Source organism: Dermacentor silvarum, chromosome 1 (assembly GCF_013339745.2).
Source record: "Dermacentor silvarum isolate Dsil-2018 chromosome 1, BIME_Dsil_1.4, whole genome shotgun sequence".
NCBI classification, from domain to species: domain Eukaryota; kingdom Metazoa; phylum Arthropoda; class Arachnida; order Ixodida; family Ixodidae; genus Dermacentor; species Dermacentor silvarum.
Genome location: NC_051154.1, coordinates 428,221,966 through 428,249,887, shown reverse-complemented (window position 1 = coordinate 428,249,887; position 27,922 = coordinate 428,221,966). Strand labels below are relative to the sequence as shown.

Here is a 27,922-nt window from a genome sequence, read left to right as displayed (position 1 = left end):
TGGCGTAGTGCTTTAACTTATAAAATAATACGTTGTGATTGTTATCAAAAAAGTGCTGGTGCGAAGTCTGCAAAAATGCCGAAAACAGCGTTTATTTCTATGAAGTTTTGCGTAGTTAGGTGTTTTTCATCGAGGAGCGATGATAATACGATGCATCTGCCCTTTTTCCATAAAGGGAAAATATCCAGTTGATCAAGTTTGACAGAACACAAACTTGGATGTATCCGCCCTTTTTTTTATAAAGGGAAATTGTCCAGCGGATTTACTTTGACACAACCCAATTATGAGCTTTCTTTTCGTAGAGCCCTATGACGCTGGCAACTTCTACATTAAATGAAAGATTGGTACAACAATGAGGCCGAAGGCACGCTTCAACACATCTCAACTGCCGCTACCTTTGTTGTATTCAGCACAGCTGTGAAGTTTTATATTAGTTTCGGTGGTCGATGGTACGCTCATTCCTTCGCGCTCACGATTCTTCTGTTTTCCTGTGAGTGCATGCTGAAATTTATGCTACAGCCAGAGTGCAATGAGCCTCGTAAAGCGGGCCCCTCCCCCCTCTTTCGAGCAATTTGTCGTCGCTAAGCCTGGCTACAGCTGAATGCATAAGTGGTACGCACCCAGTAGAAGGGGGAGATACTCGTTGTAGGTGATGTGTTGGAATTCTGCGGCTATAATTCGTCGGGCCTCCTGGTACAAGATCTCGTCCTTCCAGCCAGGGTTCAACCGCTGAAGCTCAGCGGCTACACGGTTGTGCTCCCGCATCCACAGCGTGTGCATTGCCGTGAGGCCTACCTGCTCGTTGACGCGCGCGTCACCTGCGAAAGAGACGCATGTAGATGACTGTGCAGCAGCCGGCGTTAGCCAACTGTCAGGCTGGGGCAGCTTACTGGTAGGCGTAAGAACGGACACAGAATCCGTATAATATTTAATTCAGCATAACATTGCCCAGAGGATTGGAGATCTGGTTCTTCAAACAGAAAAGTTGAAGCCCAAATGCAGTTTGCTTTCTTACAGTTTTTTTTTTAAATTTGTGCTGTAATGTATCCCATGGACAATGGAGGATCCAGAGTGGTTGGGGGCGCACTGCGTTTTTTGCGTTCTCTGCATGCTTTTATGAGCCTCTCCCCCCTTCTCCCCTGATTCTCCTGGAGGCTACCCTGGGTTATAATATTCCCTGCCTAAGACGGTATTTTATTCATTTTATGCGAATTATTTTTCTTTCAGTTCTGTGTTGACATCGTCTTAGTTTGTTAATGTGGAAAGTTTACTTTATCACTTTAAACGTCACACGCTAAACTGACTCGATCGCAGCGCCAGTTAGTGCCATCATAGCTGAAGGCGCCATCGTCCTCCCCTTGTTTTGCTGCGCGGATGACCCACTACCCCATTCCCGTACAGCTTACGACACTCATAGTTACAGGTTCAGTAAAGCAATCGTTCCGTCAGACTAGCGCACACTGTGCGCACAGTGTAACTATACAAAATATTGCCACAGTTCTTGGTATCGAGCTTCAGTCACAGCCTAGCGGTGGCTAAAGTTGAAGAAAAAGGTTTGGTGACGCACGATGCGCGCACGAGCCAATATCGCTACAGGTTCAGTAAATCAATCGTTCAACGCGATTCTCGGTTCTCGCCTCTGTCCTTCACCGTCGTAGCTGCACTTCACCGCCGCTAATTTCGACTACCATAACGTCCTGAGTCGCGCTCAAAGCAAGGCGAAAAGGGCTCCCGATACACTTTAGTGTGCAGAACACCCCCTCACTCTGTGCTCTCCCGTATCAATGATTTTGAAGCATCCAAGCGGGCTGACGAATGCAAAAAAAAAAACAGAAGGTGGTCACTGACATAAGAAGTGCTTATGCGCGGACTGCAGCTGAGGCGCTGGCTTCAATCCCGCACGCTGTGCCATCAATTTATACAAACGGCGGCAATTCAAGAGTCGTGGAACGCTTTTACAAAGAAGTCATGATGTGGCAGGACGTTTCACTTTAACTTCAGATGCCCAAAGGAAGTATTGAAGTATTAGTCAAGGCAATCTCAGAGTTGCAAATACTTTTCACTGAAATGCTCGGTCCTCACATTTCAATTTGTCCTGAATTTGGGCCCATGCCTTCAGTTTCTCAACTAAGGATCAGTTTAGGTAATGAGCAAAAATAAATGCTAGTAGCAGTAGCATAACGTGGAAATGAAGGCCTGGAGACGAGGCTGGAAGGCCAGGGTTGCATCGTTCCTACATGTAGCTGCAGCAAAAAAAGTGCTTCGCTACGACATTACGGTGGAAAGGCTACTTACCTGAGGAAAAACTCCATCAAACCTTCTTGCTGTTGTTTCTTATATGTCAAAAATGAAGAATTTGGTCACAGGGAGGGCCGGCTAGCCCAAAACTTGAGCTGCAACAAACCATTCGTTCCTAACACCTTCTAGCTTATTCGAGGTTTACGATCAGGTAACCTCGAAATACTGCTCGACCGTTGACGGCCCTGTACTTTTAAAATGGATAGCAGACGTAACTCTAACTACGTGGTTCGTTGTGAGAAAAGGAAAGGTTGGCGCTATCTTCTGCAGCATTAGCAGGGAGCACAACTCAGCGCCATCAGACGCAAGCTATAGCCGTGACTTTGATGTTTTCGCTTTCTCGTTTTGGCACACCGCACTTTCGAGTGGACATTGGTCCGCTATCAGTCAGCACATAGCAGGAGTTGGTTTCCTCCGTGCAGCAGCTAGTCTGTCGGCGCGTGAGTGCGCGCGTGTAGCTGGTAAGAGCAACGGAGAATCGGTCAACCACTTTGCGAGCAGTTGCTCTTCCTGTGGTATTTTTTTCTTGCAGCACGAAAGGTAAAACAGACGGATGAAGTCAGATGGTACAAACGTTGCTTTCTTGCGTTTACGGCCCATATCTTTTGGCAAACAAAGTGAATTTCAACCAATTTGGACATCTTACAACGCATCTATAGGCTGACAGCTACATAACTTGCAAAAAGCGCATATGGTGAAGCTTCTTGGCGGTGTCGCCTTGCGGACAGGTTTATCTACTGCGCGCTGTACGCTTTTTGTATGCAGAGTGAGAATTTCTTGCGTAGATAGGCTTACCTGTATTTCTTTTTTTAAGAGTTTATATCTATTGATAGCCGTACAAGCAGAGGAAATAATTTATCCCGAATTTCAGAAGGCGTCAGATGGAGCATGCACCGCAATATACCACATTTGGACAATCTTAATTTCATGGTGCGAGCAATGCATAGTGCTTAAGCCCCTTATGAATTCCTGGCACATTATTATTGTTTAGATAAAGATAGGGTATGGGGTTTAGATAGATCCCGATATGCTATGGGGAGCCACATTGCTTAACCTAACCTTTAGTGACGGTGCAGCAGCTGCCCTACCAGTGCAGCGCACGCAGTGAGAGGTCGTCTTAAGAGTCGATGTTTGCATAATCTGCTAGCGCAAAAGTCTCAGTAGCAGCATAATGGCAATAAAGATCTTTTTTTTCCTAGAAGGGTCATTCACATGGATTTTGTGAGCGCGCGGTTATGACGAATGTTGCAACAAACAAAAAGGTTGCTTTTTTCCACCCGTGGCTTGTGTATAGCAGCTATAGGTAACAACATTACGTATACACCCTCCACCAATAAGAACGAGAGCATACCATCCGTGTCCAAACAGTCAATCCTGCATGCGTGCAAGCCAGCCGCTCACTCACTGGTACTTCTTATGTAGTTCTCTTGTTGAACAACCCCCTCATGGAACTCTCTTATTTCAGCACAGTACATACACATGCAAAAAAAATGGTCCGGACTTTTACCAAAGAAAACCTTCTTGGACCTCGGAGTCACGCATCAGTGTAATGAACTGCTCTGAAGGCTTTAGTAGCATTCCTAAGGGATAGTCTGAGCTCGTCGACCGCCTTTGATGGCACAGTGAAGGCTACTGAGTGTGCGCGCGCATTGCTTGTTCTTCCGTCCCTTTTTCCTTTACTGGCATCTTCCCCCTCCCTCTGCGTAGCGTGACAAACTAGATGGAATGGAGTTAACCTCCCGTTGTTTCTTTTTTTTCTCTCTATCTAAGAGATAGTGATGCAAAGTGGCGTGATATAGATCCCAGCAGTAGTGAACAGAATAGGCGCTAACTTTTTGTTTGGGCCTCCTCCTTTCTTTCGTTTTTTTTTCGAAAGAAAAACGGAATAAAAATTTCCTTCAATCTATCTATTTGTTTTTTCGAACAGTGAACTTTTGGCTGTTACGACTTGCGTGTGCATGTGCGTGTGTCTTTCAGTTTCTAATATTCTAGCTGTGTTCTCTTTTGTAGGTTAATCAAGTGTGACTTCGTGTTTCCGAGTATATTTGGCTTTGATGATGTATGGTGTTTTTCGCTTGGTATCGGCAAAACTAAGCGAAAACTTTTTCACTTTAGTTTTTTGAACGTGACTGTCTGCAATGTGCCTGTGAACACGGCTTTCTACTGCCCGTACGTCAGGATATATATATATATATATATATATATATATATATTCTATCCGCATTCCTTTATTTATACATTCCTTTGTGATATTTGTTTGTATAATGGCCCCTGGCCTTGTCAACCTGTATCTTTACAGCTGTCTTGCCAGCATGGCCTCAACATTGTGCTTTACGCATGTTGGAAATAAATTTTGACTTGAACTTGCCTTGAATCTTGGCTTGTTTCTATATTTATTTGAATTTCCATTGACTACACCGTGTTTTGCTGCAGCAAACTGATCAACACTTGGAATATTTCAGTTTACCGATCATACCCTTATTTTAATAAAGAATTTACAGTAGTGGACAAGTCCACTCGATATCGTACTTGCTACCAAAAGTTTCAATCCGTAATGACTAAATCACTCACACACCACATACGCATACGCAACGCCATGGCAATTGCGTATAACCTGCGATCATGTAGCGCTCGCGCTCTTGAGGTCGTACACACCACAACTGCACATGCCAGCATGCCAGTGAGGTTGCAATGAAAGCAAGCGCACTTGACATGAGGACGCATGCCCCGCCTGTGTGTAGTCCGAAGGAGCAAGCCTTTCATTACGTAGCACTCAGAAAGGACTCACCTCCTCGGAAGCAAGCGCCGTCTCCGACACAGGCATGAACACCTTCAGGCTGTAAAGGCAGCATCTCGTCACTGCTGAACACTGTAGACGCCAGGCGGCCTGTGAGTTGTCACGAAAACGTATCAACATGGTGAGTTGTTTGCGTTGGCTGGTACTAATTGTCGAAATACGATGCAAAGAGGAAAGGACGCAGTCGTAGAAGTACGCAGGACGTGGTAGCATGAAGAAGGCTAACACGTCATGTGTACATCTACACTGACTCCCTCAGCACTGTGCAGCATCTCAAGGAGGTTTGCAAGACACCACAAATTTTCGAAGAGGTACACAATCTTCACAGGTCCCTCCCCTTCACCGTCTAGGTGCAGGGACGTAATCAGAACCAGCACAACGATCAAGCGGACAGAAATGTGCGCTATCACTCGGCACCAATTCGGCCTGGTACCCACCCCTACGACTCCCACGCTACCCATTAAGGCAAAAAATCACTTCTCCATCGGAGCACGCACGCCTTATTCCCTCCCGGTGTCTACTATTTCGCCCGTAACCTTCCTCAGGTGGAGCAACTCTATGGTCCGAGAATACGTGTTGGGGAGGCACTTACAGTTTCCGCCGCCTGGACCTAGGGTCCAATACCTAAAGACCCAGCGAACAGCCGAAATTGGTCTACTACAGCTTCTACAGCGGACATTCCCCACCTGCTGTGGCTCTGTCCACCGCAATGAGGGCTATTCGAAAAAAATGCTAAGTGCTGCCAAGCTCTACGAATGGATTACACAGGCAGCGTTATGTTTTGAATCATGGATGATATGTTTGCCAAGCTATTATGCAATTTCGTCATAAGGACGGCTTCCCCGCTTTTATTTAAATAAACAACTATGCCGCAGGACCAGCTTCACCAAAACAAAAGTCCAGGACCAGCGCCTAACTAGTATCTGGCAGCAAATTAGAAAGAACACGAATAAAGTAATAAAAGCAACCCAGCGCGCGCAAACTTGCCCCTCGGCAACATATGAAATGACTGGACAAAATCAGGTCTCATGGTAAAACCTAATTTTGCCAGCCAGCACTTTAGCAATAACGAATCATTTGCGTTATTTGTCTTACATAGGTGGTCCTTTGTGTAGTTGATCAGCGCGGCTGCATATAGATATTTTCGAGTGCATAGGATGTGCTATCAAAATTACTATGCGAAAAAAACAATATTAGGAATCACAATGCAAATCGGTGCCATGCTACAACGGTGCCATGTTATGACAAAAATACACGCAGCTCTTTCTCCAAGCAGTAGTCGGTTGTAACATGTCATATGTTGGTATGGAGTGAGGAAAGTGCTCTCGTAAACCTCTTATCCTAATACTTCAGTTATTGCAATTGTTTGTCTACAATTGCTGTACGCTGTAGCTAATGCGTGGTCTCTGCTCACAGTGCAGTCATCATACCGTCTCTCATGCTACGCAGAGCCTTCGCTTCGTCTTCCGTGGAGCCGTAGATAGCCGAGCCGTCAAGGTACGCTGTCAGCTGATTCAGCTGCTCGCGCGGTCCTGCAAGGAGAAGCGGAATATATGTAAGTAAACCTGCATAAGTAAAAGACTGCATTCATCTACTATGCTGCTGTTGTACAGGGAGATGGGCACTAAGAAGAAAGTCAGCGCTTACGTCACGGCAGTTTAGATGGACGCTAGTAGATAAAGCAAAGCAGTTAGTAAAAAAAAGGTGCCGAAAACAACATACGAAATAGTTAATAATTATTGTGATGTTTAACGTGCAAAAACCACGATTTTATTATAATGCACGCTGTTGTCGGGGACCTCAGAAAAATTTTACAACCTGGGGATCTTTAACGTGCCACCAATCCACGGTATACGAGCGTTCTTGCACTTCGGCCACTTCGAAATGCGGCCGCCGCGGCCGGGATTCGATCCCGCCCCCTTGGGCTTAGTAGCCAAATAGAACATGCAGAATAAACTGGAGAGCATGTTCCGTTTAGCTTTATAGATAGCTATGTGCTAGCGGGCACGGATAATTAGTAAGTCAAACCTAGACTCATTTATTTTAGTTTCTCTATGTTTTTCAATTGTGCGCCATGAATACAAAAAAAGAAGTAGGTGGAGGATAAAGCAGATTAAAGACGGTTTGAAGTGTTTTCTGCGGTCAGGTCGCATAAGCGTAACGAGTCGCGCATACAAATTATTATATAAATGTATAAATCAACCACTGACTATAGCAGAAGAAAAGCAATTACAATACCTAGAGCGACAAGTGCCCCTAGTGTGCGTAAAGCGTTTTAAATGCCTTCGAATTAAACATAGGAGACACGATAAGAGTAAAGCACTTGCTAATGAATGTAAATCAGGCAGTGCGAAAGAGGATGTAACTGAGATGGCGCAAGATAATACGCATTTATTCAGGCTCCTCTAATCATTAAAAAAAATTAAAAGAAACGTGATCTGGGAACGGCTGGATTGCCGCTAACGAGAGGCTGTCGGGACGATTTCGCAGGCGGCGGTAATTGCGTGTTCCCGGCCTAACCAGTTTTCTCATTTTATTTTAGAATGGCCAATGAATTTGTAGCGGCTGTCCACTACAAATATGTACTATTGCAGCAGTTGGACTACTGAATATCTATGAGCGAAAACTAAATGGAGGAATGAAATTATGTCATTCTTGCCTTCTGCGTAGCTACAAGAAATTTGTTTTATTGTAGTGCGCAGTTTAGCCCACTTTAGGTTTTACCACATTTCGTGCTTTTTATAGTTCAGATTTTACGCCGCGTTGCGTATGCATGCAGAGTCTGAAATTCTCATTGAGGGATTGAAATCTTTAACGTATGTAGATATCATATGAGGAATCCACTGTTAAAGAACAACCGAGCACGTTTTTATCTACCATTCACTTGTAAGGGCTCTTACCTGTAGCAATGCATCACTATCGAGTTTGTAAACCCAACAGCAATGCGTTCTTGCAGGTAAAAGTCCTGAATAGCGAATAGTGTTTGCGAAACCTCTTTTGTTTTCTTTTATGGAAAGTTGGAACATGGTAGGTGTGTTATTTTTAGCACTAGGAACACGCAGAAAGATTCATAAGCAGCAAAATCAGTACTCATGGCAGCTACAGGGGAAAGCAGCACTCGCGGTTAACAGACAGTTCCTGCTCACAGAAGGCATATTTGTAAACATGAAAAAGAAAGAAAGAAAGAAGCTCTTTCCTCTGCCCCCTACTCTCTCCACTAGTTCTGACCTATCTTCTGCGCAAACCGTTGGCCATGCGAGAATGTTTTTATGTCTTTTTGTTTTGCTGCTTTATTGTTTTTTGCAAAAGAACCCCCTCCCCCCCCCCCCCCCCTCCGTCAGCACAACAGCAGAAATTGGCGTCCAGGCGAGTGGCTGGCGAAGGCAGACCTCTGCTTTTCATGCTAGCTTTTCGGTAAGTAGACTTTCTTGTACCGTTAATGTGCGCTGTCTTTGTTCTAAATTACCATCTGCCAAAAAGACCAATGTAGTCCTCACCAAATGCACACTTGGGCCTCGGAGCCGCCACGGAACGGACGAACTCGAGGCAGTTCTGTTGGAACTGGCCGTAAAAGCGGTCGTCGGGTGACAGGTCGATCTGCATGCAAGCGAAGTGGCGCTTCGTCGGATTCGCTACTAGTTGCGGGTCGCAGCAGGTGATGGCGGAGCCGTTGCTGACTGGGTGGTTTGGAAGAAAGGGGAGCAACCTATTAAGCAAGTTGCAGTTGCTCACAAATGTATTGTTTTGTTTTGTTTCAGCAACAGTACGAAAAAGCAAACTTCTTAGGAGTCCCTGCCTGCAAGAGGAATTCGGCAATGTGGCCTTCAACGAGTGTTACCTAGGTTTGTTTTCACTTCTAAAGTAACCGCGCTCTTTTTCTTGTTGTTAAGTAATGACAACTTTATATAGTTTTTTTTATGAATACATACGAGATATTCTTAAACTTCGCTTTGCGTGATGTGAAAATTGTCCCTGTCACAGCCGACATTTCATGGCCTGTCATACGTCAATAGTAAAGTATAAAATATCTATGCGTCAGCAATAATGGGCAATTTTGCTGAGATTACACTTACAAGTTGCTCTCGTTGCCTCGTGCTCTTCAAGTTGTTCAGTCTACTGCAGTTTCACGGTTTACATTTTCATAGAACTTTAATTGCGAGGTAAACTACAAGCTAGAGCAGATTTTCCGACTCTTTACTGGTGGTATGTAATTCTGGACTGATTGCAATTTTTGCTAACGTTGGCGGTGTCAATAGAAATTGCCATTGCAATGCAGGAATGGAGGGCGCTACAAACGTTTTTTCGAATAGGAATCGATGGCAACTTTACTGAGCTTACAGTTTCTGGAAGTATTTTAATCGCAAAGCATAGATAAAAATTGATATATTTTGGCAAACGCTAGGTTTGTTTTCCGTATACCACATTTCATTAGGAATAATTGCAACTTGCAGCTAGCCCCGGAGAATACCTTTATATTTGCTCCCTGAACTACACATAGCCTTTCTGGGAGGGCGCATTATTCAACTCACATCGTGTAACTCCAGTCAGTGTGAGGTCGTGGTCAATAAACTGGCCAAACTGCATTAGCATGAGGGTGTGCAGCGGGTTCGGTACGTCCGCGTCTGGCATCAGCGTCACCGACACTTTCCTCGCACTGGGAAGCGGCCCTCCATCGATGCTCACTCGAGGAAGCGTGATGCCTGGGATGAAAAGAACGGAATAGGTACAAATAAGTGCTGCAGCATTATTTGTCGTCTGCTCCTGCGAAGACTTCAAGGAACCGTAAAGAAGAGTTTTAAGTAAACGTTCACTAGACATTTGCGCTGCTACAACACAGCAAAACAGACACTCCTACCATGACAGGAGGATTGGCGTGGCAGAAAATTCGCCAAATTGATGCTATAACCACATCCCCTTTGAATGAGGGTAGTGTAAACTAGTCACCGACAATTCGTGATTTGCCTTATTGTAATGTAGCCTTCTCCTTATCTTTGCTTTATTTCATAAAATTACCTATGGTGGGACGATCCCGTCACCCAAAATACGATTGGCCCAACTCCACCGTGGTGTTACCGCAGCGGCTCCACGAGAAGTAATATATTCTGACCGCACCTACATAGGCTATAGCGTACTAAAGGCACGCGGGCTAACGCGGACACGAGTAGGAACGAAAATTACAACGCAAACGGCGGCGTATAGGATGTAGTCTATCAGAAAATGAATACTACATTGCATAAAAAAAGCAGACCGAAGCAGTACGTTTCTCGAATATTTACTCCTGTGAAACGGCCCAAATAAGAGCAAAACTTTGAAATCCCTGATGTCAAACAAACATCCTGGTACTCAGTTTCTGACGCAAATCAATAAAAACAAGAACGGGAAATTTGGCTATACCTCTGCAGATATGATCTTTGTTCTTCCAAAACATGAATGAAAATAGCTTGCAAGAATGGTTCACCAGTTTCTCATTTAGTGATGACTTATTTGATTATTTAGCAATTACTCTAGTATAAAAAGATGACTCTTAAAGTTTAATAGGACTGCTACAGAAAGCGAAGCTTTTACGAGGCTCTTACAGAGAGGTAAGTGCCTGGAAACAGATCTGAGATCGACATTCCGGTAAAAGCGGCAACACATTACTAAATTACATTTGGGACACAAATGCTATCGGCGTAATTGCTTTCAGTGGAGGCTGGTGCTGGCTAGATGACGTCAAGCTGCAGCTTTCGCAATCTCATTGCTTCAGAGCCATGGCCTAATTGACAAACTCTAGTATATCTTCAACCTTTCCACCATGTTTCTGGTGCCTATGCGTACCAAAGTTTGACATAATTTTCTTCTCCCCTAATTATTTTCTCGCAATGCTCCTTCTCATGTATCCTTGGTGTCCTCGATCTATACGCAGATTAGCATTTATGGGTTTTGGCACACGCTGGCTGCAATCGTTGCGAGTCGTCAAAAAGCTCTTTCTCTCTCGTTCTCTTCGCGGTAGTAAGCTGTGCTGTTATGCGAGCGAAAATTCAAGTGATTGTAAGAAACTTCACATTTAGTGAAGAAATGTGTTTTTAGGTTAATGACACCGACATCTGAGATTTTATATAGAGAACGGAGAGAGAGAGAGAGAGAGAAATGGGATAGGAAAGGTAGGAAAGGTTGCTGGAAACATTGTGGGAGGGGCAAGAAAAAAGAGAAACGTGGAAATAATAGCGAAAGCAGGACGAAATGGTTCGAAGCCTTGGCACGAAGCAGGTAGTTCATTACGTAGCAGAAATTCAAAAGCTCTGTGTTGAATTACCTATGTCGTGTTATCGTTTTTATCATTGCAGAAGGTGTTTGTTTTTTTTATTTCATGCTAAGCATCAAGATAGTCATAAATGTTTACCGTCGGCGTAGCTTGGCGGTATGAACCTCTCGTAAGCGGTCAGTGACTTCCCCCACTCTCGGTTCTGGAGATTGTTGCACAGTCCGTCGACGGATCGAAACTTGGTGGAAGGGCAGCGAGGAATTTTCGGGCAAGCATCGGCGATGACCGTGTTCTGAATGTTGAACCTTTGAAGACCATCCCGTCCTTGTACCGAGTCCAGGTTAAACCTGCGAACACGATTTGTTTCGATGCTTTACGACATGCAAAACGTTTTCTAGCTCTATTTAGCGTTGCGTTGCAGGTGCACCTTTGTATATGCTGCAATATAGGTTTCGTAGATTAGTTATATAGTATATGCGAAAAAGCATTGTAGCCGAAGCGTCCACCTTACTACTATAGCGAACTATTTATTGCCGTGTACTTATTCACATGCCAAATATGGATGAAGAACAGAAAGGGGCCCCTACGCTCAGCGTGCACGTTTTAATGACTGGAAGGGCATCCACCAAAGGCTACAACATTCATCTCTGGCACAGTTCAAATGACCTCCTCTCCCCAATCAGACAGGCCCAGGAAGCGTCATCTTCGGTCTCTCTACGATATCTTTACAAAAGTCTCTCTTTTAAATGTAACATTTGGTATAAGTACCTTAACAAAAAGACTGAAGTTTCACGTATTAGCGCTGCCAATGAGTCCATGTTCATGATAGGAAACGATTCTACTACCTTTTCTCTTTCTATTTCATGCGAGTTATTGAAATATTGCTTTATCACTAAAGTGTGCTTCGGTACAGCCCAATGTATGAAGTGAACTCATGGTAATAATCTTCAAGGCAGACCAGGTGCTGATTTGGGGACGCCAAATGGGAGTTTTATTGTACGTCCATTCAATGAGAGCAAAAGCTTGTACAGACGGGAATGCGCTAGAGGACAAGTGAAAAACGCCGATCTCAGCTACCATTTTTAAGGTGCTCCGGCAGTGTACGCAAGTGACCTTCGGTGTGGCGCTTGAGTTGGAACCACGAACCGCAGACCAAGTTCCCAACAGTCCTCGTCGAGCTCTGAATGGATACTGACATGTTAAACGGACACTAAAGAAAAATATGAAGTTCAGCTAGATCGAAAATTACGATTCTGCAATAAGTAACTCGTCAGTCGCAGCGAGAACAGAGCTTTTTGTTAGCCAAAAAGTCACGAAGCTAAAAAACTATGGGGCCACTTAAGCAACTATGATGTGTAAATTCGAGAGCATTACTTGTCGCTGAGTTTAGTGTCGCGGTGAAATGTTGTTGAATTTAGTGCTGCGGCGGTGTGTTTCCGAATGTAAAGTTGCTGCTTATGAGGTCGCAACTTCGCAAGACGATAAGCCGGCCATATTGCGATCTCTCAGCTGAGTTTTATTTGCGGAGTTCTCATCAAAGTAGTGTTCCACACACTTTGCATTGAGCGTTCTTTCTCGATTACACCACTTTTCAGCACAATGACACCACTTTGCCGAGCGATGACAGTATTTTTCCGAGCGGCACCATGGTGTTGAAGATACATTCCATCATTGTGTTCGTAGGTGAACTCCACGTCATACTCTGGTGGGATGTCGTAGTCGTCGTCCGACGGGTACCTGAATTTTTTTTGGAGAATGTCGCAGCAGAACACGGCTTCCCCACTAGGTGGCAGAGCGAACGGTTGCAGCTTGCCGTGCTCGCTCCGCAGTCATTCGCTCTGCCATCTAGTAAATCGCTCGCCAGGCAAAGCCCAACCACGTGCACAGGCCCCAATATATTAATCACTGTCGCCTGTCGCAACGGCGGCGCAATGCAACGATGGCGCTGTTTTGACAAGAATGGTTGCCGAAACCTGGTTGGAAAAAAAAGGGATTTTTCGTGCCGTGGCCTATAAACTGCCGTTAGTGTACACATGCTGAAACGATTGATCACTGTTGTGTCGATTGTGCGGAAGCCGTGTTCTTCTGCGACATTCTACAAAGAACATTAGAAAAACATTTCGACATCAAACCATACACAATTCGTTTCTTACCTTTTAAAGATCCCTGTGACCGACCATATGACATGTTCACGGTACTTGGCCTACATGGCCTTTGGCGCAGTAGAGTGTGTGACAGGCACGCGGAACCACCGCGAAGCACTCGGTCGTTTTTTCGGAAATCTGCTACCTACGTTCGTAGTGTTTACGCTGCACTTGAAATAGCGCCGGACTGGATGCCTTTATTGGACGCTTGCACATGCTTGGCTGACTTTTAAGTGCGAAGCACTTTAGGGGCCCGGGCTTTCGGCGTGTAATGTGATCTCATGTCGTCATTGTCACGCGCAAAAACAGGGTAAAACAAGTGCAGAATTCATAAAAACCGGTTCAAAATAAAGTAGCATGATTCAGAATAATGTGAAAGGTAGGAATAATCAAGCATTAAGCACATTATTTGCATAAAATTTCGAAAATCGCACTTTAGGGGCGCGGGCTGTCGGCGTGTAATGTGATCGCAGTCGTCGTGTTCACGCGCAATAACAGGGTCAAAACAAGGGCAGAATTAATCAAAATCGGTTCAAAATAAACTAACATGATTCAGAATAATGTAAAAGATAAAAATAATTCAGGAATAAGCGCATTAATTAGCAGAAACTCATGAAAATCTTGTAATGTCATCTCATGTTGTCGTGGTCACGCGCAGCAAAGGCTTTAGCTCCGTGTGCGTGGCTGTTTCCCACCAGCTGTACCTTATCACAAGTGTCGAAACAGATGATGCATTGCTAAATCAAGATAAACACAGAATAGAACAAGATAAACACAAAGAAAAGACAGGGGAAACACCGGCGAATAACTGCTTCGCACTCCCCAAAGTTAGCATATTATGACAAGAGTGGATGACGAACATAAATGATAGGTCAGGACATTACATGAATGTCATGACATGCCTGCCATGTAGTACATGAAACAGCCGCCTACGTCTTGATGCTCTCATGGTCGTTTCGTTAACTTCGTAGGTACCATAATTGGTATAGTATGGCAAGAGTGTACGACGAACGTAAATCATAGGCCATGACATGAATGTCATGACATGCATGTCACGAAACAGCCACCTAAAATGACAATGACTTAGTGAAAAAAATTAACACTCAAAAACAACTGAAATAGGTTCGGACGTGGGCACTAAGTGAAGGAAACACTAGAGGATGATGGTATAAGTCATAGACATGAGCATGACTCAACGAAAATGACAATGACTTAAGCGAAAAAAGATTACCACTCGAAAACAATGAAATGTTTTTGAGTGTGAAATGGGTTCGGATGTGCTACTAAGTGAAGGACAAGGCTAAAGGTTGATGGTCGAAATCATAGCCATGAGCATGACTAACGCTTTCGTCTTCCGGTCTCTTAGGCGTAGCGATTGCCACAGGGCGTGGGATCTGCCGGCTTTGAGCATGACTAACGCGTTCGTCTTCCGGTCTCTTAGGCGTAGCGATTGCCACAGGGCGTGGGATCTGCCGGCTTTTGAATGTGTTTTCGGTCACCATAAATTGCTGTAGCGCTTGCAGCGCTACAGTAAAGAAAGCAACGATGGTGCAGTGGTTAGCGCGTTCGGCTACAGAGCGGTAGCATGGCTGTGGAGTAGACAACTGAATCCTCCCCGTGGCAACTTTTTTTTTTTCAGGTGAAAGCCTTAAGTGGCTCTTAGAGCGATGGCCTTGAAAAAAAATGTCACAGTTTCGCCCTAAGGGCGAAGCAATGAATGCGATAGCAACACAGCAATGTCTTGGTAGCAATATGAATTGTAGTAAACATGAGCTGATTAAGTAAGCAGGTGTGCTGCGGCGTAAGTAGACCGACATGAAGAGAGACTCAATGACCACGAGAAGGCGCGTGTGAAACGGTGGTGTTGATGAGAAGCGCTTCCCGTGGGCAGCGCGTGCGAAGGAACACACCTGTAGTGCTGCACTACCGATCCGGGCAGCATTGCATGTGTAGCGTGCGTTGGAAAATGTGACCCGACTATTACTAACTGAATGAACAAGCGTGGTGCGAGCGCGCACAAACACGAATAGATCACACTGAATGACTGCAGACAACGACCGTCAAAACTCTGGCAGCAAGCGGATACGGCGCAGCGGCGAAGGTACGTGCGGTCTATCGCTTCAACGGAAACTGAGCGGCGAATGGACGGCGCATAAAGGCCAGAGCCGTGTGGAGATAAGAGACGGTGCGAGCGAGCGACGAGCGCGGTTGTTGGCAGAGTGGAAGTGCGCCCCCCCCCCCCCCCCCCGCTCCCTCCGGCGCTGGCTTCCCGCTTCCTTGCTTGCGCGTGGGAGATTGAGTGCGTTCGCTCTCCGTGATAGCGCGCGTCCCCGCACGCTTCCGCTCGGGCATACGGCACGCGGGGAAGATTTTATCTATAGGGAACCTCACGGCGACGACGACGGCGATGACGACGGCAGAAATCCAGTTGAAGTGTCCATATAATTGCTATCGCAATAAAAACGCGGCGTCTAGTCAAGTGGGTACAATAAATCCCGTGACCCCCTCCGAGCGAGCGCCAGGTGAAGAAAGAACGAGCGGCGCGCGCAGAAACCACGTGACCTTCTCGGAGCGAGGGGCGAGTGGAGAGAGTAAGAGCGGCGCGCGTACGCAGAAAAACAGGCGTTGCGTCGCTGAGGTCACGCGGCGGCGATTGTGGCGACAGTCGACTGCAAAGCGAGAGACGCCGATGGAGGACGCTCGCCCAGAGCCTAGCGGATTGCGCGGTAGAGGTCGGAAGTACGCTGCGGCCGGGGGATGCTCGCCAAGCGAGAAACAAGGTGCGACTTGCCAAGCGGCGGCAGCTAAGCGTTCGACCAGATGTGCTGTTTTCCACTACTGAGAAGATGCAACGTAAAGAAGACTGACCTCTCAGATCGTATAACTTAATGCATTACCAAGTGTGCAGCAGGCTTTAGCCTTCACGTGTTACAGGAGTCTAACGTGCTGCCGAATTTTTTTTTTTTTTTGGGGGGGGGGGGTTAGATGAAGATGACGTGATTTCTGTGCCGTTTTATTGCGATAGCAATTATATGGACAGGTCAACCGGATTTCTGCCGTCGCCGTCGTCGTCGCCGTCGCCGTGAGGTTCCCTATAGATAAAATCTTCGCCGCGCGCCGTATGCCCGAGCGGAAGCGTGCGGGGACGCGCGCTATCACGGAGAGCGAACGCACTCAATCACCCACGCGCAAGCAAGGAAGCCGGAAGCCAGCGCCGGAGGGAGCGCGGGGGGGGGGGCGCACTTCTGCTCTGCCAACAACCGCGCTCGTCGCTCGCTCGCTCGCCCGCACCGTCTCTTATCTCCACACGGCTCTGACCTTTATGCGCCGTGCATTCGCCGCTCAGTTTCCGTTGAAGCGATAGACCGCACGTACGTACCTTCGCCCGTGGCGGCGTATGTGCTTGCTGCCAGCGTTTTGACAGTCGTTGTCTGCAGTCATTCAGTGTGATCTGTTCATGTTTGTTTGTGCGCGCTCACACCACGCTTGTTCATTCAGTTAGTAATAGTCGGGCCACATTTTCCAACGCACGCTACACGTGCAATGCTGCCCGGATCGGCAGTGCAGCACTACAGGTGTGTCCCTTCGCACGCGCTGCCCACGGGAAGCGCTTCTCATCAACACCACCGTTTCATACGTGCCTTCTCGTGGTCATCGAGTCTCTCTTCATGTCGGTCTACTTACGCCGCAGCACACCTGCTTACTTAATCAGCTCATGTTTACTACAATTCATATTGCTACCAAAGCCGCTCACCTTACTTCGGATGACATCGCTGTGTTGCTATCGCATTCATTGCTTCGCCCTTAGGGCGAAACTGTGACATTTTTTTCTTTTTTTTTTGCCATGGCGTTCTGACGACGGTGGAGTCGCACAATGAGCCAAGTAAAGCTAACGCAGTAATATTTTCACAGTGGCTCTTCGAAGTTCCTCAATTTAATTGTGTGTTCCTGGAAACGTTGTCACGGAGTGTCACCACTTCTGAAATAGTTGATTAATTTTGCAGTGCCTGATATCCACGTTACATTTCGTGTGCGCGGCAGACGTACCTGCGAGCAAGTTCTCGGGTTGCTTCGAGGCCGAGGAGGCCGTCCCTGCCGAGAGACTGAACGATGAGCTTGAAACCAAAGAATGCAGCGTGTTGAGAGGCGGTTGACTTCCGCTTCGCAAAGATGCCTGCATAGACAAAGTGTAATTCTGCAGGGCACGTGGATTTGACTTGATATGATAAGCTATGGAGAGTCAGCTGGTAATAAATTTTAGAATATGTGCGAAACACCCACTAGCCTGAACGCCACTCGATTATTATAAAATCAATCTTCAGACAGGTTTTCGAACTTCATCCGAAAATTGCACGTTAACTGAGCACGTAAATACATGTCCTCAGAATTCATTGGTTATCACTTGCTCTCCCGCGGCTCAGTGTAATCTATATGGTTCAAAGCAGTCGAACCAGTTCATGGAGTCATAGCACTCACTGAACGTTGTTTTATGTGCTATGGCGTCTGACTGTGAATCTAGCCCTCAAATTTTCGCTGAACTGTCCATCTTTTCTGTAATTTGTGGATGAACACCATTAAATTATGAGTTACGAATGACATTCGCTGCATGAAAGATTAAGAACAATACGCCGTTGGTTGTGAGTGTTGTCCATAGTGAAATCTTTTTGCGCACACAATTGACACGGACACAGTGAAGGGGAGACACAAAAAGATGTGCGCAAAAAGATTTCACTATGAATTCGTACCAACTCGCCCAACTATCAGTTCTGCTGTGAGTGTTGTCTTCACGTAGCGTCAGAGCTCAGAAAGGTTACGAAAGCTTTCGATTTGTTAGCTTTTTTTTCTTTCTTCTTCGGAACTTTCTGTCCTATTCAGCGACGACCCAATTTATATGTAAAACTATAAAAAGGTTGCCATTCATGAAATAAGCAGATAGCAGACTGCCCACTGCTTAAATCAAAATGCAGCCCTTGAACAATTGATGAGGGTGTGTAAACGTCTGTTGTCTTCTACAGAATGCCATTTACACATGGCAAGGGGCACTCGGAGTTCTTCAAAGTTAAGAAGAAAGATGGCGCAATATTATTACCGTTTTTGACAGAAATATTTAGCTGAGTGGCGTTCTCGTATCACCCAAAATATTTATTAATACAAGTAGGTTTACAACCACACGGAGGCTTTGTATTTTAGCGTCAAAGGTAAAAACAATTCAACGGAAAAGTGCGGCGCTTTAGGTACGGGATGAGAGACGACAAGAAAACTTGTGTGTGATGCCTAGCAGTATCCAGCCACATCTATGGCTGTGCGGCACGCCTCTACAAGCATTGTCTCTTCGCAGACAGAAAGCCAACATGGTGGCTCACTATACGAGACACACAATATGCGATAGTTCAAGGGGGCCGTGCGCAAGTGCTTCGCAAATCAGTAGTGGTCAAGTTCTCTCGTAAGTCTCTTGCAGGCCTCGTAAGCTTGAAATTCTTTCATAAAAATTCGCAATTCTTCACTCTTCAAAGATCACACAACTGAAGACAATACGAAAGCAATAAACACTGTTCTAGACGTTTTACTCTAAGCTGCCACGCAATATGCGGGGGCATAGGTTATAGTGATGTAGAATGTATGACGAATTTTGTCTTTTTGAATAGAATAACAGATTTTAAGGTGACTCGGCGGTAAAAAAATTGAGTACCATCATTCAACAGTGCTCTTTCGGCATCGTCTATTCCACGAACGATGCTGATACTCGCTCGTCCGGCGATGTCCAGATCTTCTTGCGTAATCTCGGGCAGCGACACTACTCGTCTACCGGCCACATTCGCAGGTCGGCGGACGGGACCTGTACGGGAAATGAAAAGCATTGCTGACACCATCGGCAAAAGACAGTGATAATGAAAGTTTCCGCTACCTCATCACTGCGGCGAAAACAAGTTGATGCTATTCTTATTTCGAGGATGATAACCCTCTCGTTGCTTCCTTCGAAGCACCTAAGGAGCCACAGTGTGTTAGTCAACGTAATACTAATACGAAAACTCGAAGGAGAAATGAAGGAATTTCTAATACGATGTTCGTAATCTTACATCAATGACTTCTACGGCGGTGGACAATCAGCACCACACCCGCTTAGTTTCTGCCGCGTCACTGTTTCGCATAGCGAGGCGCAGCTTCCACGATTGCACGCCGCACATTGCTTGGCCTCGCCATCAACAGCTGATAGGAGTGTTGTGAGAGCGGCTTGGGGCGTCTTTCCTAAAAGCAAGGTACAAAACTCAAGATACAAGCATTGATGCAAACATTAGACTTGCTGCGTCATTCGAGGATTGCCGGGACCGTAGGTACTGCTACTGCTTCCTTAACATTGCTGGAATGTGTTTTACTCTCGTTATGTAGTGAAACAATAAACCAGCATATGTTGGTACTCTATGTTGGAATCCATCCCTTTGTGATTCCACAACTTCAATAAAAAATGGCATTGGCTGCATACAAAACAAAAACATTAGGAAAGTCCATGATCGTCCGGGTTTCTTCCATGCAGGCTATGCAGCCTAGCTCATAGTAGTCATTGTTTTGACAATTTGGATTTTGAAAATAAAGTGTATTTAGGCAAAGGTAACAATGATACGGATAATTGCAATGCATTTTTTTCTGCTGAAATTAATAACTTAGTTTTAGCTCCTAAATGTGATATTGGTTCTGTCAAAATGTTCTAAATTAGCATAAATAAAAAGGAGTTCAAGGTATTTGGTTAATCGAAAAGAGTCGGCATTTCGGGCGTACGATATACTTTCCAACTTTATTTTCGCATTTTTTCTCCCTTTCTTACAAAGAAGAAAAAAATGTAGGGCAAGGAACAAAAAGCTGCATAAAAGCAGCTTGACGGGATTCCTTCCCCTTTCCTTGGCATCAGTTACAGCATATAGAAATACATAAATGGGCTACAGAAGTTCAAAACATATTTACATCTATCCATATGCAAACATCAATATTCAAGAAGTATAATTTAATCGCAGATATGTAAGACTCTTTATGCACAAATGTAGAGACACGCTAAGATTAGCGCTAAACAGGTTTTATTGTGAAATATTGGAATTATCCAGTGGTTCACGCAAAAAAAAGCGGAACAAAAGGGAATATAAAAAGAGGTTCGAGACACTGTAAGCAAGATTGCAAAAGTAGTTTTTATAAAACTTTACCATTATTTATTAAATTTGTTTTCATTGTATTTCTTGTAATCGTGTTGAACTCAGTATGAGATAAGAAGTTTAGTATTCTTGCCACTTGGTTCTGCAATCGCTTCAAACCGTAATTAGCTCTTGAGAAAGGCAATACCCACTGATTCCGGGTTCTAAATTCGTACGACACTACCGTTGATTCCGTTAGGTTGCACAAATGTCTGAAAACCGTTTTGTTAGACCAAGAACATTTGTAACTTTTCAAGACAAGGTTATATTCATAAAAGTGTTCAATAGGCAACACATCAAGAGCGCGAAATATTTCGAATTATGTGCATCAAATGGAGCATTAATAATATGCCGGACGCCTTTCTTTTGTAGTGCTTTTAAACTATGAATGTTTGTTTGCGATGTCGTACCCCACACTAGATTACAATAATTAAGATGTGGAAGGAAGAGACTGTTATATAACAACAGCTTTATTTTAGAAGGCAGCATGTGTCGTAATCGGCAAATTATACCACATGTTCTTGCCAGGCTGGACATAATACGTTCTACGTGTAAATGCCAAATTAAATGTTTGTCAAAAATCACTCCTAACGTTTTTACATTATCTACTAGTTCATTCCTTTCTACGCCGTGATAAAGAGCAGAGTTACAGATGACGTGCTTTTGCGGTGGTGTAAACAGTATAGCCTTAGTTTTATTCGTATTGATCGCTAAGGAATTTGAGTTACCCCACTTTTGTAATAAGTTTAGAGTCGTGTTTGCTAAAGCTATAAAATGTACATACAATGTCAAATTAACGAAAAAAAGGCTAGTATCATCGGCGTAGACTATGAACTGTGCGTCTTTACTAATATTTGTGATATCATATTATAAAGATTAAATAAAATAGGTCCAAGTACACTTCCCTGGGGAACACCTTGTGTTAATGTTCTTACTGATGAAAGTTTTGATCTAATAGTGACGCACTGTTTCTGTGTTGAAGATATGATTGCAAAAGTTTAAGGGGGATCCCGCGAAAGCCGTAATGTTGTAATTTTGCAAATAGGGTTTCTTAGTTAATAGAGTCAAAGGCTTTGGAAAAACGTATGAAAATGCCTAGTGTTAACAATTTACTCTCGAAATTGTTTAGGAATAATTCTTTTTGCTTTAGCAGAGCAAGCTCTGTAGACATACCATGCCGGAAACCAAACTGCATATCTGATAAGATACTGTATTTATCACAAAATGACGTAATTCTCTTGCAAATGATTTTTTCTAGGCCCTTTGAAATCGCAGGAAGTACAGATACTGGCTTATAATTTGTGAACACGTTCTTGTTTCCGGACCTAAATAAAACGATCACTTTTGCGTGCAGCATTTTCTCAGGAAAGACACCACTGCATAAGAAATGATTAAAAATGTGAGTAAGCGCTTGCAACAAAAGCTCTACCACAAATTTAATGGGCCTAATCTCAAGTCCATTTATGTCGCGCGATGTGCTGTTCTTTAACGACGTAAATGCCAAATATACCTCTTTTGGTGTTGAAGGTTTGAAACAGGCAGTGTGTCTTTTGGCTCTTTTAGAAAGGAAGTCGCGTTTACATCATGCGTGCTGACGTGAATTGTTTGTTAAACTTGTCAGCTAATTCTTCACCATTAATTGCTTTATTATCAATTCTTAGCTCTAACTCCTGCTGTTTACGAGATTCAGGTAGTAGTAGTTTATTTATTTCGCACCACACGACATCGCGCCGAGTTCCCGCTCTATTAAAGACGTGTTGAAAATGTTTGTTCTTAGCGTTCATGAGAATGTTATTCGCAAAGTTTCGGTACTTTTTAAAAGAGGAGAAGTCTGCGGGTTCTCGAGCCTTCACAAACTTTGCATACAGCATATGTTTTTCGCGGATCATTCTGAGGCATTCATCTGTAAGCCATGGCTTCCGAATTTTTTTCTTTCTTTTCATGTTTTTATACGGAAAACAGTATTCGTAAACGTTCAGAAGTGCACGCATGAATATTTTGTAAGCTTCATCTGCTTCTGTGCAATCAAACACAGAGCTGAAATTTATTTTTTTGATATCTGTACGAAATGACTTTAGAGTCTTCAGAATAATAACTTGAACCAGAAATAAGTCAGAATGATGTGAGCTCCTAGACACATGATTCACTTTACAGAACATGTACACTGGCGAATGGTCACCTATGTTTCCTGAAATTACACCCGACTGTACACAACCGTCTGCGCTATTTGTGATAAGCAAGTCAAGCAAGCTTTCGGAGTTAGCGCAAGTGCGTGTGGGTGCAGTAATTACGTTTCTGCAGCCGAATGAATCGAGGATAATACGCAGTCTGCGTGACTTCGGCGTATTTAGTAAAATGTTAATATTTAAATCACCGCCGATGACAAGTCGTAGGTCATTTGTGCACACAAAGCAAAACAACCCTTCCAAAAATGTGACATAACTCTCAACGTCACCACTAGGGGGACGATACACAACAGTGACAACACACCTGTGCAATTCCAGACTTAACACTTTATAGTCTAATGTCATTGCAGAGTAACTTGGGAGCCATGCTAAAAGAATTTCTCTCAGATGCAAGCTGTAATACACCCCACCCCTGCCACACCTATCAGAACAATTTAAAAAGAAAGTTTCAAAACCGGGCATTCGAAATACTTCCTCGTTTGTTCTATACCACGTTTCCGTAATCATGACATTGTCAAACTGAAATGGGAAATCACCGAGAAGCGCAGTCAACTCGTCGTGTTTATGCCTAGTCGACTGTGCGTTACAATGAAAAAATTAATCATGTGAACTTGGTTTGGTGACGTCTCATGGTGCAATCATTGCCATGGTGCAAATAAGATAAGGGGTCTGATCAAACAATCCTTAGGCGAACGAACCTACTCGCGCATCTTTTCGACATCTGCCTCACAGCCAATCCGGATTACGTTAGATGTGTCCGTTTTCCGTGCAAATATTTTACCGCCCTTTACCCAAACAAAACGCCAGCAGCCAGTGAAAGAAAAATCTTACATATATCGGTACTTGGTTTTGTTATCTGTTCTGTACGTGAGAATTCATCCTACTCACTTTGGTTCTTTCGCTCAGTGCTTCTTATATGCCCGAATACGCCTCTTATAGAGTTCAGTCAAGTATAGGTGTTCTGATCGGCAGATTTTCACCACGTGGTTTCAACGTAATAGGTTGTTCAGTAACTCTTCAAAGGGAATTTCATCGTGTACAGTTCAGTGGTACTTAACATCCTATGGTGACACAGTGTTTGGCAATCGCCACGTGATTTCGCAGTTCAAAAACTGCACACAATCCAGCTAGCCACAATTAGATGATTGGACTCGGCCTCGCCACAAGAATCAGGAAAATGTATCCCATCTGTAGACGAAGCTCACCGAATTCGTCTACGATGAATATGGACTAGACCATCGCCTTCATAGGGACCACCCACTAAAAGACGAACAAACAAAGCCCCTGTAGCGGGCATCCACATGCGCCTCTAATGCTTCAGGCAACCGGGGCTTTTTTTCTGTTTTCCTTTTTTCTTCTGAATTAATATGCTACAAATAAAATCTGGCATTTAGCTGAATAGTTCCTTAGAGCTCCAATAAAAATGCTTCAGGCAACAGATGCTTTTGCATCTGTTTTCCTTTTTTCTTCTAAATAAATATGTTACAAATGAAATCTGGCATTCAGCTGAATAGTTTCTTAAAGCTCTACTAAAAATGCTTCAGGCAACCGGGGCTTTTTTTCTGTTTTCCTTTTTTCTTCTCAATAAATATGTTACAAATCAAATCTGGCATTCAGTTGAATAGTTTCTTAAGCTCTACTAAAAATGCTTCAGGCAACCGGGGCTTTTTTTTCGTTTTCCTTTTTTCTTCTCAATAAATATGTTACAAATCAAATCTGGCATTCAGTTGAATAGTTTCTTAAGCTCTACTAAAAATGCTTCAGGCAACCGGGGCTTTTTTTCTGTTTTCCTTTTTTCTTCTCAATAAATATGTTACAAATCAAATCTGGCATTCAGTTGAATAGTTTCTTAAGCTCTACTAAAAATGCTTCAGGCAACCGGGGCTTTTTTTCTGTTTTCCTTTTTTCTTCTCAATAAATATGTTACAAATCAAATCTGGCATTCAGTTGAATAGTTTCTTAAGCTCTACTAAAAATGCTTCAGGCAACCGGGGCTTTTTTTCTGTTTTCCTTTTTTCTTCTCAATAAATATGTTACAAATCAAATCTGGCATTCAGTTGAATAGTTTCTTAAGCTCTACTAAAAATGCTTCAGGCAACCGGGGCTTTTTTTTCGTTTTCCTTTTTTCTTCTCAATAAATATGCTACAAACAAACCTGGCTTTCAGCTGAATAGTTCCTTAAAGCACCACTAAAATGATTCAGGCAACCGGGGATTTTTTCTGTTTTCCTTTTTTCTTCGCAATTAATATGTTACAAACAAAATCTGGCATTTAGCTGAATAGTTCCTTAGAGCTCCACTAAAAATGCTTCAGGCAACAGATACTTTTTCATCTGTTTTCTTTTTTCTTCTCAATAAATACGTTACAAAACACATCTGGCATTCAGCTGAATAGTTGCTGAAAGCTCCACTAATAATGCTTCGGGGAAACGGGGCTTTTTCCCGTTTTCTTTTTTTCTTCTCAATAAATATGTTGCAAATGAAATCTGGCTTTCAGCTGAATAGTTCCTCAAACTCCACTAAACCCACGTTTTTTGAAGATGTTATCGTATTGCATAAAGGTTATAGTGTATTAAACTAGCAGGCCGCACCTTTTTTTTTTATCCAGCGGCCGTGCCACTAGATTACTTGCCCTTGCACACCTCTCATATACCTAATTTTTTCATGTAAAGTCTTTCAGACTTGCAAACTAATTTGAGTACAAATGCGATTCGAGTCTTAGCGCACATGAAAACTACACAACAAAGCATCTGCATAATTGCCTGGATTCGATGCCATTCTCACATCCTACTTTTATACGAACCTGAACACATCACTTAGTGATCACTTAATCAACAGCAACCTGAAACTGTTCTCGCACCAATTCGTTATTAGCTACAATATTTCGTACTAAAATCACGCCTTTCAGACTTTCGTCAGTTCATATATAATAATTCCCAATCAGTGTGATATGTGAGTCAAACGTAGCAAAGCCAGTCAGATTATCGGGATATGAAGCGGTTATGTCCACAACAACTGGTGCATGCAGCAAAGTAATAGATTCGTCATGAACTCACGGATGTTCGCCAGCCAATTCCGCCTCACGATGACAATCAATATGTTTGCCTAACACTTAAAAAGGGCAAAGTCATGTTTACACTTGCAGGCGTTTACATATCGCATTCAAGTAAGTTTGGTTCCGAGAGATTAACAAAGATTTTGACCTGGTGTCCTGCTCCATTGGTCATAATCTGAAATTTTAATGCGCACCATATGGTATGGGGAAGCTCACGGACAAATGCAAGAAGACGAAGACTAGCCAACTTCGCCAGCAACCACGGCCTTTCGCGCCTATATGACAGCAGCCCAACGCTCCCACGAGGCGTGAATTATCGCAGCTTTCTTGACCTAGCTGTCTTATCTAGCTTTTTCACACGATGCGTTAAATGGTTTTTGGATATCGAGACCCACGGGAGTGCTCACATCAAAGGTACGTCCAGCTCCTCCCCACGGAACACCACTCGATTCGACTGGACTATTTTACCTCTGCCATGGAAGATGCTTGCCGAGAGAGCTTGTCCTCCGGATTAGAGGAAACAATGAAGTGTGCAATGCTAGACGCCATGCGCACGGTCACGGTTTCGTCTAATCACATGGAGTTCGATATACAGTTGGAGCGGCTTCGTGCACTCCGTCGCCGTGTGGAGCGGCGATACCGGCGTACAAAATCAATCGATGACCTTAGGACAGCCAGACAACTACAAAAGAAAATCCAGTGTTGCATGGATAGACTGGCATCTCGATGTTGGACATAGTCTTGCCAGTCACTAGACCCCCGGAAGCCACTTTACCACATCTGCAGAACCATACGTGGTCTGCGTTCCCTCCCTGAACAACGCTTCCCATTAAAATTGGTGGCGCTCTTCGAGAGGCGGGTGGATGTTGATGTTGCAGAAGACGTTTGTGTAAGGATCGCTGGCCAAGCCACCTGTAAAGGTTATGCAGCTCCCAATGACATCCCTGCTTCGCCTGACTGACGCATAGACCTTCCTTTCTCAATGGAGGATCTTGAGGCGGCTCTTGCTCTATGTAGGCGTTCTTCATCCCCAGTACCCGACGGAATATCATACCACCCGCGCCTTGTGCAACCTGAGTGTAAGCGCCCTGACAGAACTGTTAGATTTCTACAACATATCCTGGCAAGATGGCATGGTTCCCGAAGAATTGAAGACAAGCCGCTTGGTCCCTCTTCTGAAGCACGGCAAGTTTCCACTTGAACTGACCACATGCCACCCAATAGCGCTGGCCAGGTGCGTGGGAAAGATAATGGAAAAACGTATCCTTGCCCGCTTGGAGTGGTACCTGGAACACTACAACATGTTCGCAAATTGCATGGGTGGTTTTCGTCGAGATCGCAGATTTTTTTTTCAAAAGTCATGTCATCGTCATCATCAAAAGTCATGTCAACGGTTATCTGCAGCTTTGTTCTTAGATGTCAAGGGGGCATAGTATAACGTACTTCTGCTTCCTGGGGTTTTACGTGCCAAAACCAGTTCTGATTATGAGGCACGCCGTAGTGGAATGCTTTGGATTAATTTTGATCACCTGGGGTTCTTTATCGTGCACTACAACGCAAGCATTTCGCCTCCATCATTGCATTTCGCCTCCATCGAACGGAGGCCGGCGCGGCCGGGATTCGATTACGCGATCTCGTGCTCAGCAGCGCAATGCCTTAGCAGACTGAGCCACCGTGGCGGGTGTATACAATAACGTATCTCGCGAGGCTATTATCGATGCTCTTAAGATGGTTGACCTCTAGGGTCGAGTTTTTCAATGGATTTCCAATTATATATTTAAGAGATCGTTCTTTGTGTGTACCGGAGATGGCCAAACCGCACGATACTACACCTACCGAGGCGTTCCTCAAAGCGCAGTACTAAGCCCCACCCTATTTAACCTCACACTCATTCATTGGTCTCGTTGAGCATCTGCTAGCAGCGATCAAGATATCAATGTACGCAGTCGACATGCATATGTGTATGGACTTCAGGTGTGACATATCCACACCTGATACGTGCAAGACTTAAAAAAGGTACT

The 27,922-nt window shown here is 44.2% G+C and overlaps 1 protein-coding gene across 1 annotated transcript in view; it reads right to left on the bottom strand.

Annotated features, from left to right (window-relative positions):
• Positions 1-27,922, bottom strand: part of LOC119437676 (chorion peroxidase-like) — a 101,464-nt gene that overhangs the window by 50,720 nt on the left and 22,822 nt on the right. Inside the window, exons 4-11 of the mRNA XM_037704665.2 lie at positions 19,173-19,319; positions 17,531-17,657; positions 11,478-11,686; positions 9,625-9,795; positions 8,593-8,772; positions 6,526-6,627; positions 5,087-5,185; positions 621-818 (exon numbers count right to left, since the gene is read on the bottom strand). Coding sequence (XP_037560593.1) covers positions 621-818; positions 5,087-5,185; positions 6,526-6,627; positions 8,593-8,772; positions 9,625-9,795; positions 11,478-11,686; positions 17,531-17,657; positions 19,173-19,319 — 1,233 coding nt within the window. The remainder of the gene's footprint in view (positions 1-620; positions 819-5,086; positions 5,186-6,525; positions 6,628-8,592; positions 8,773-9,624; positions 9,796-11,477; positions 11,687-17,530; positions 17,658-19,172; positions 19,320-27,922) is intronic.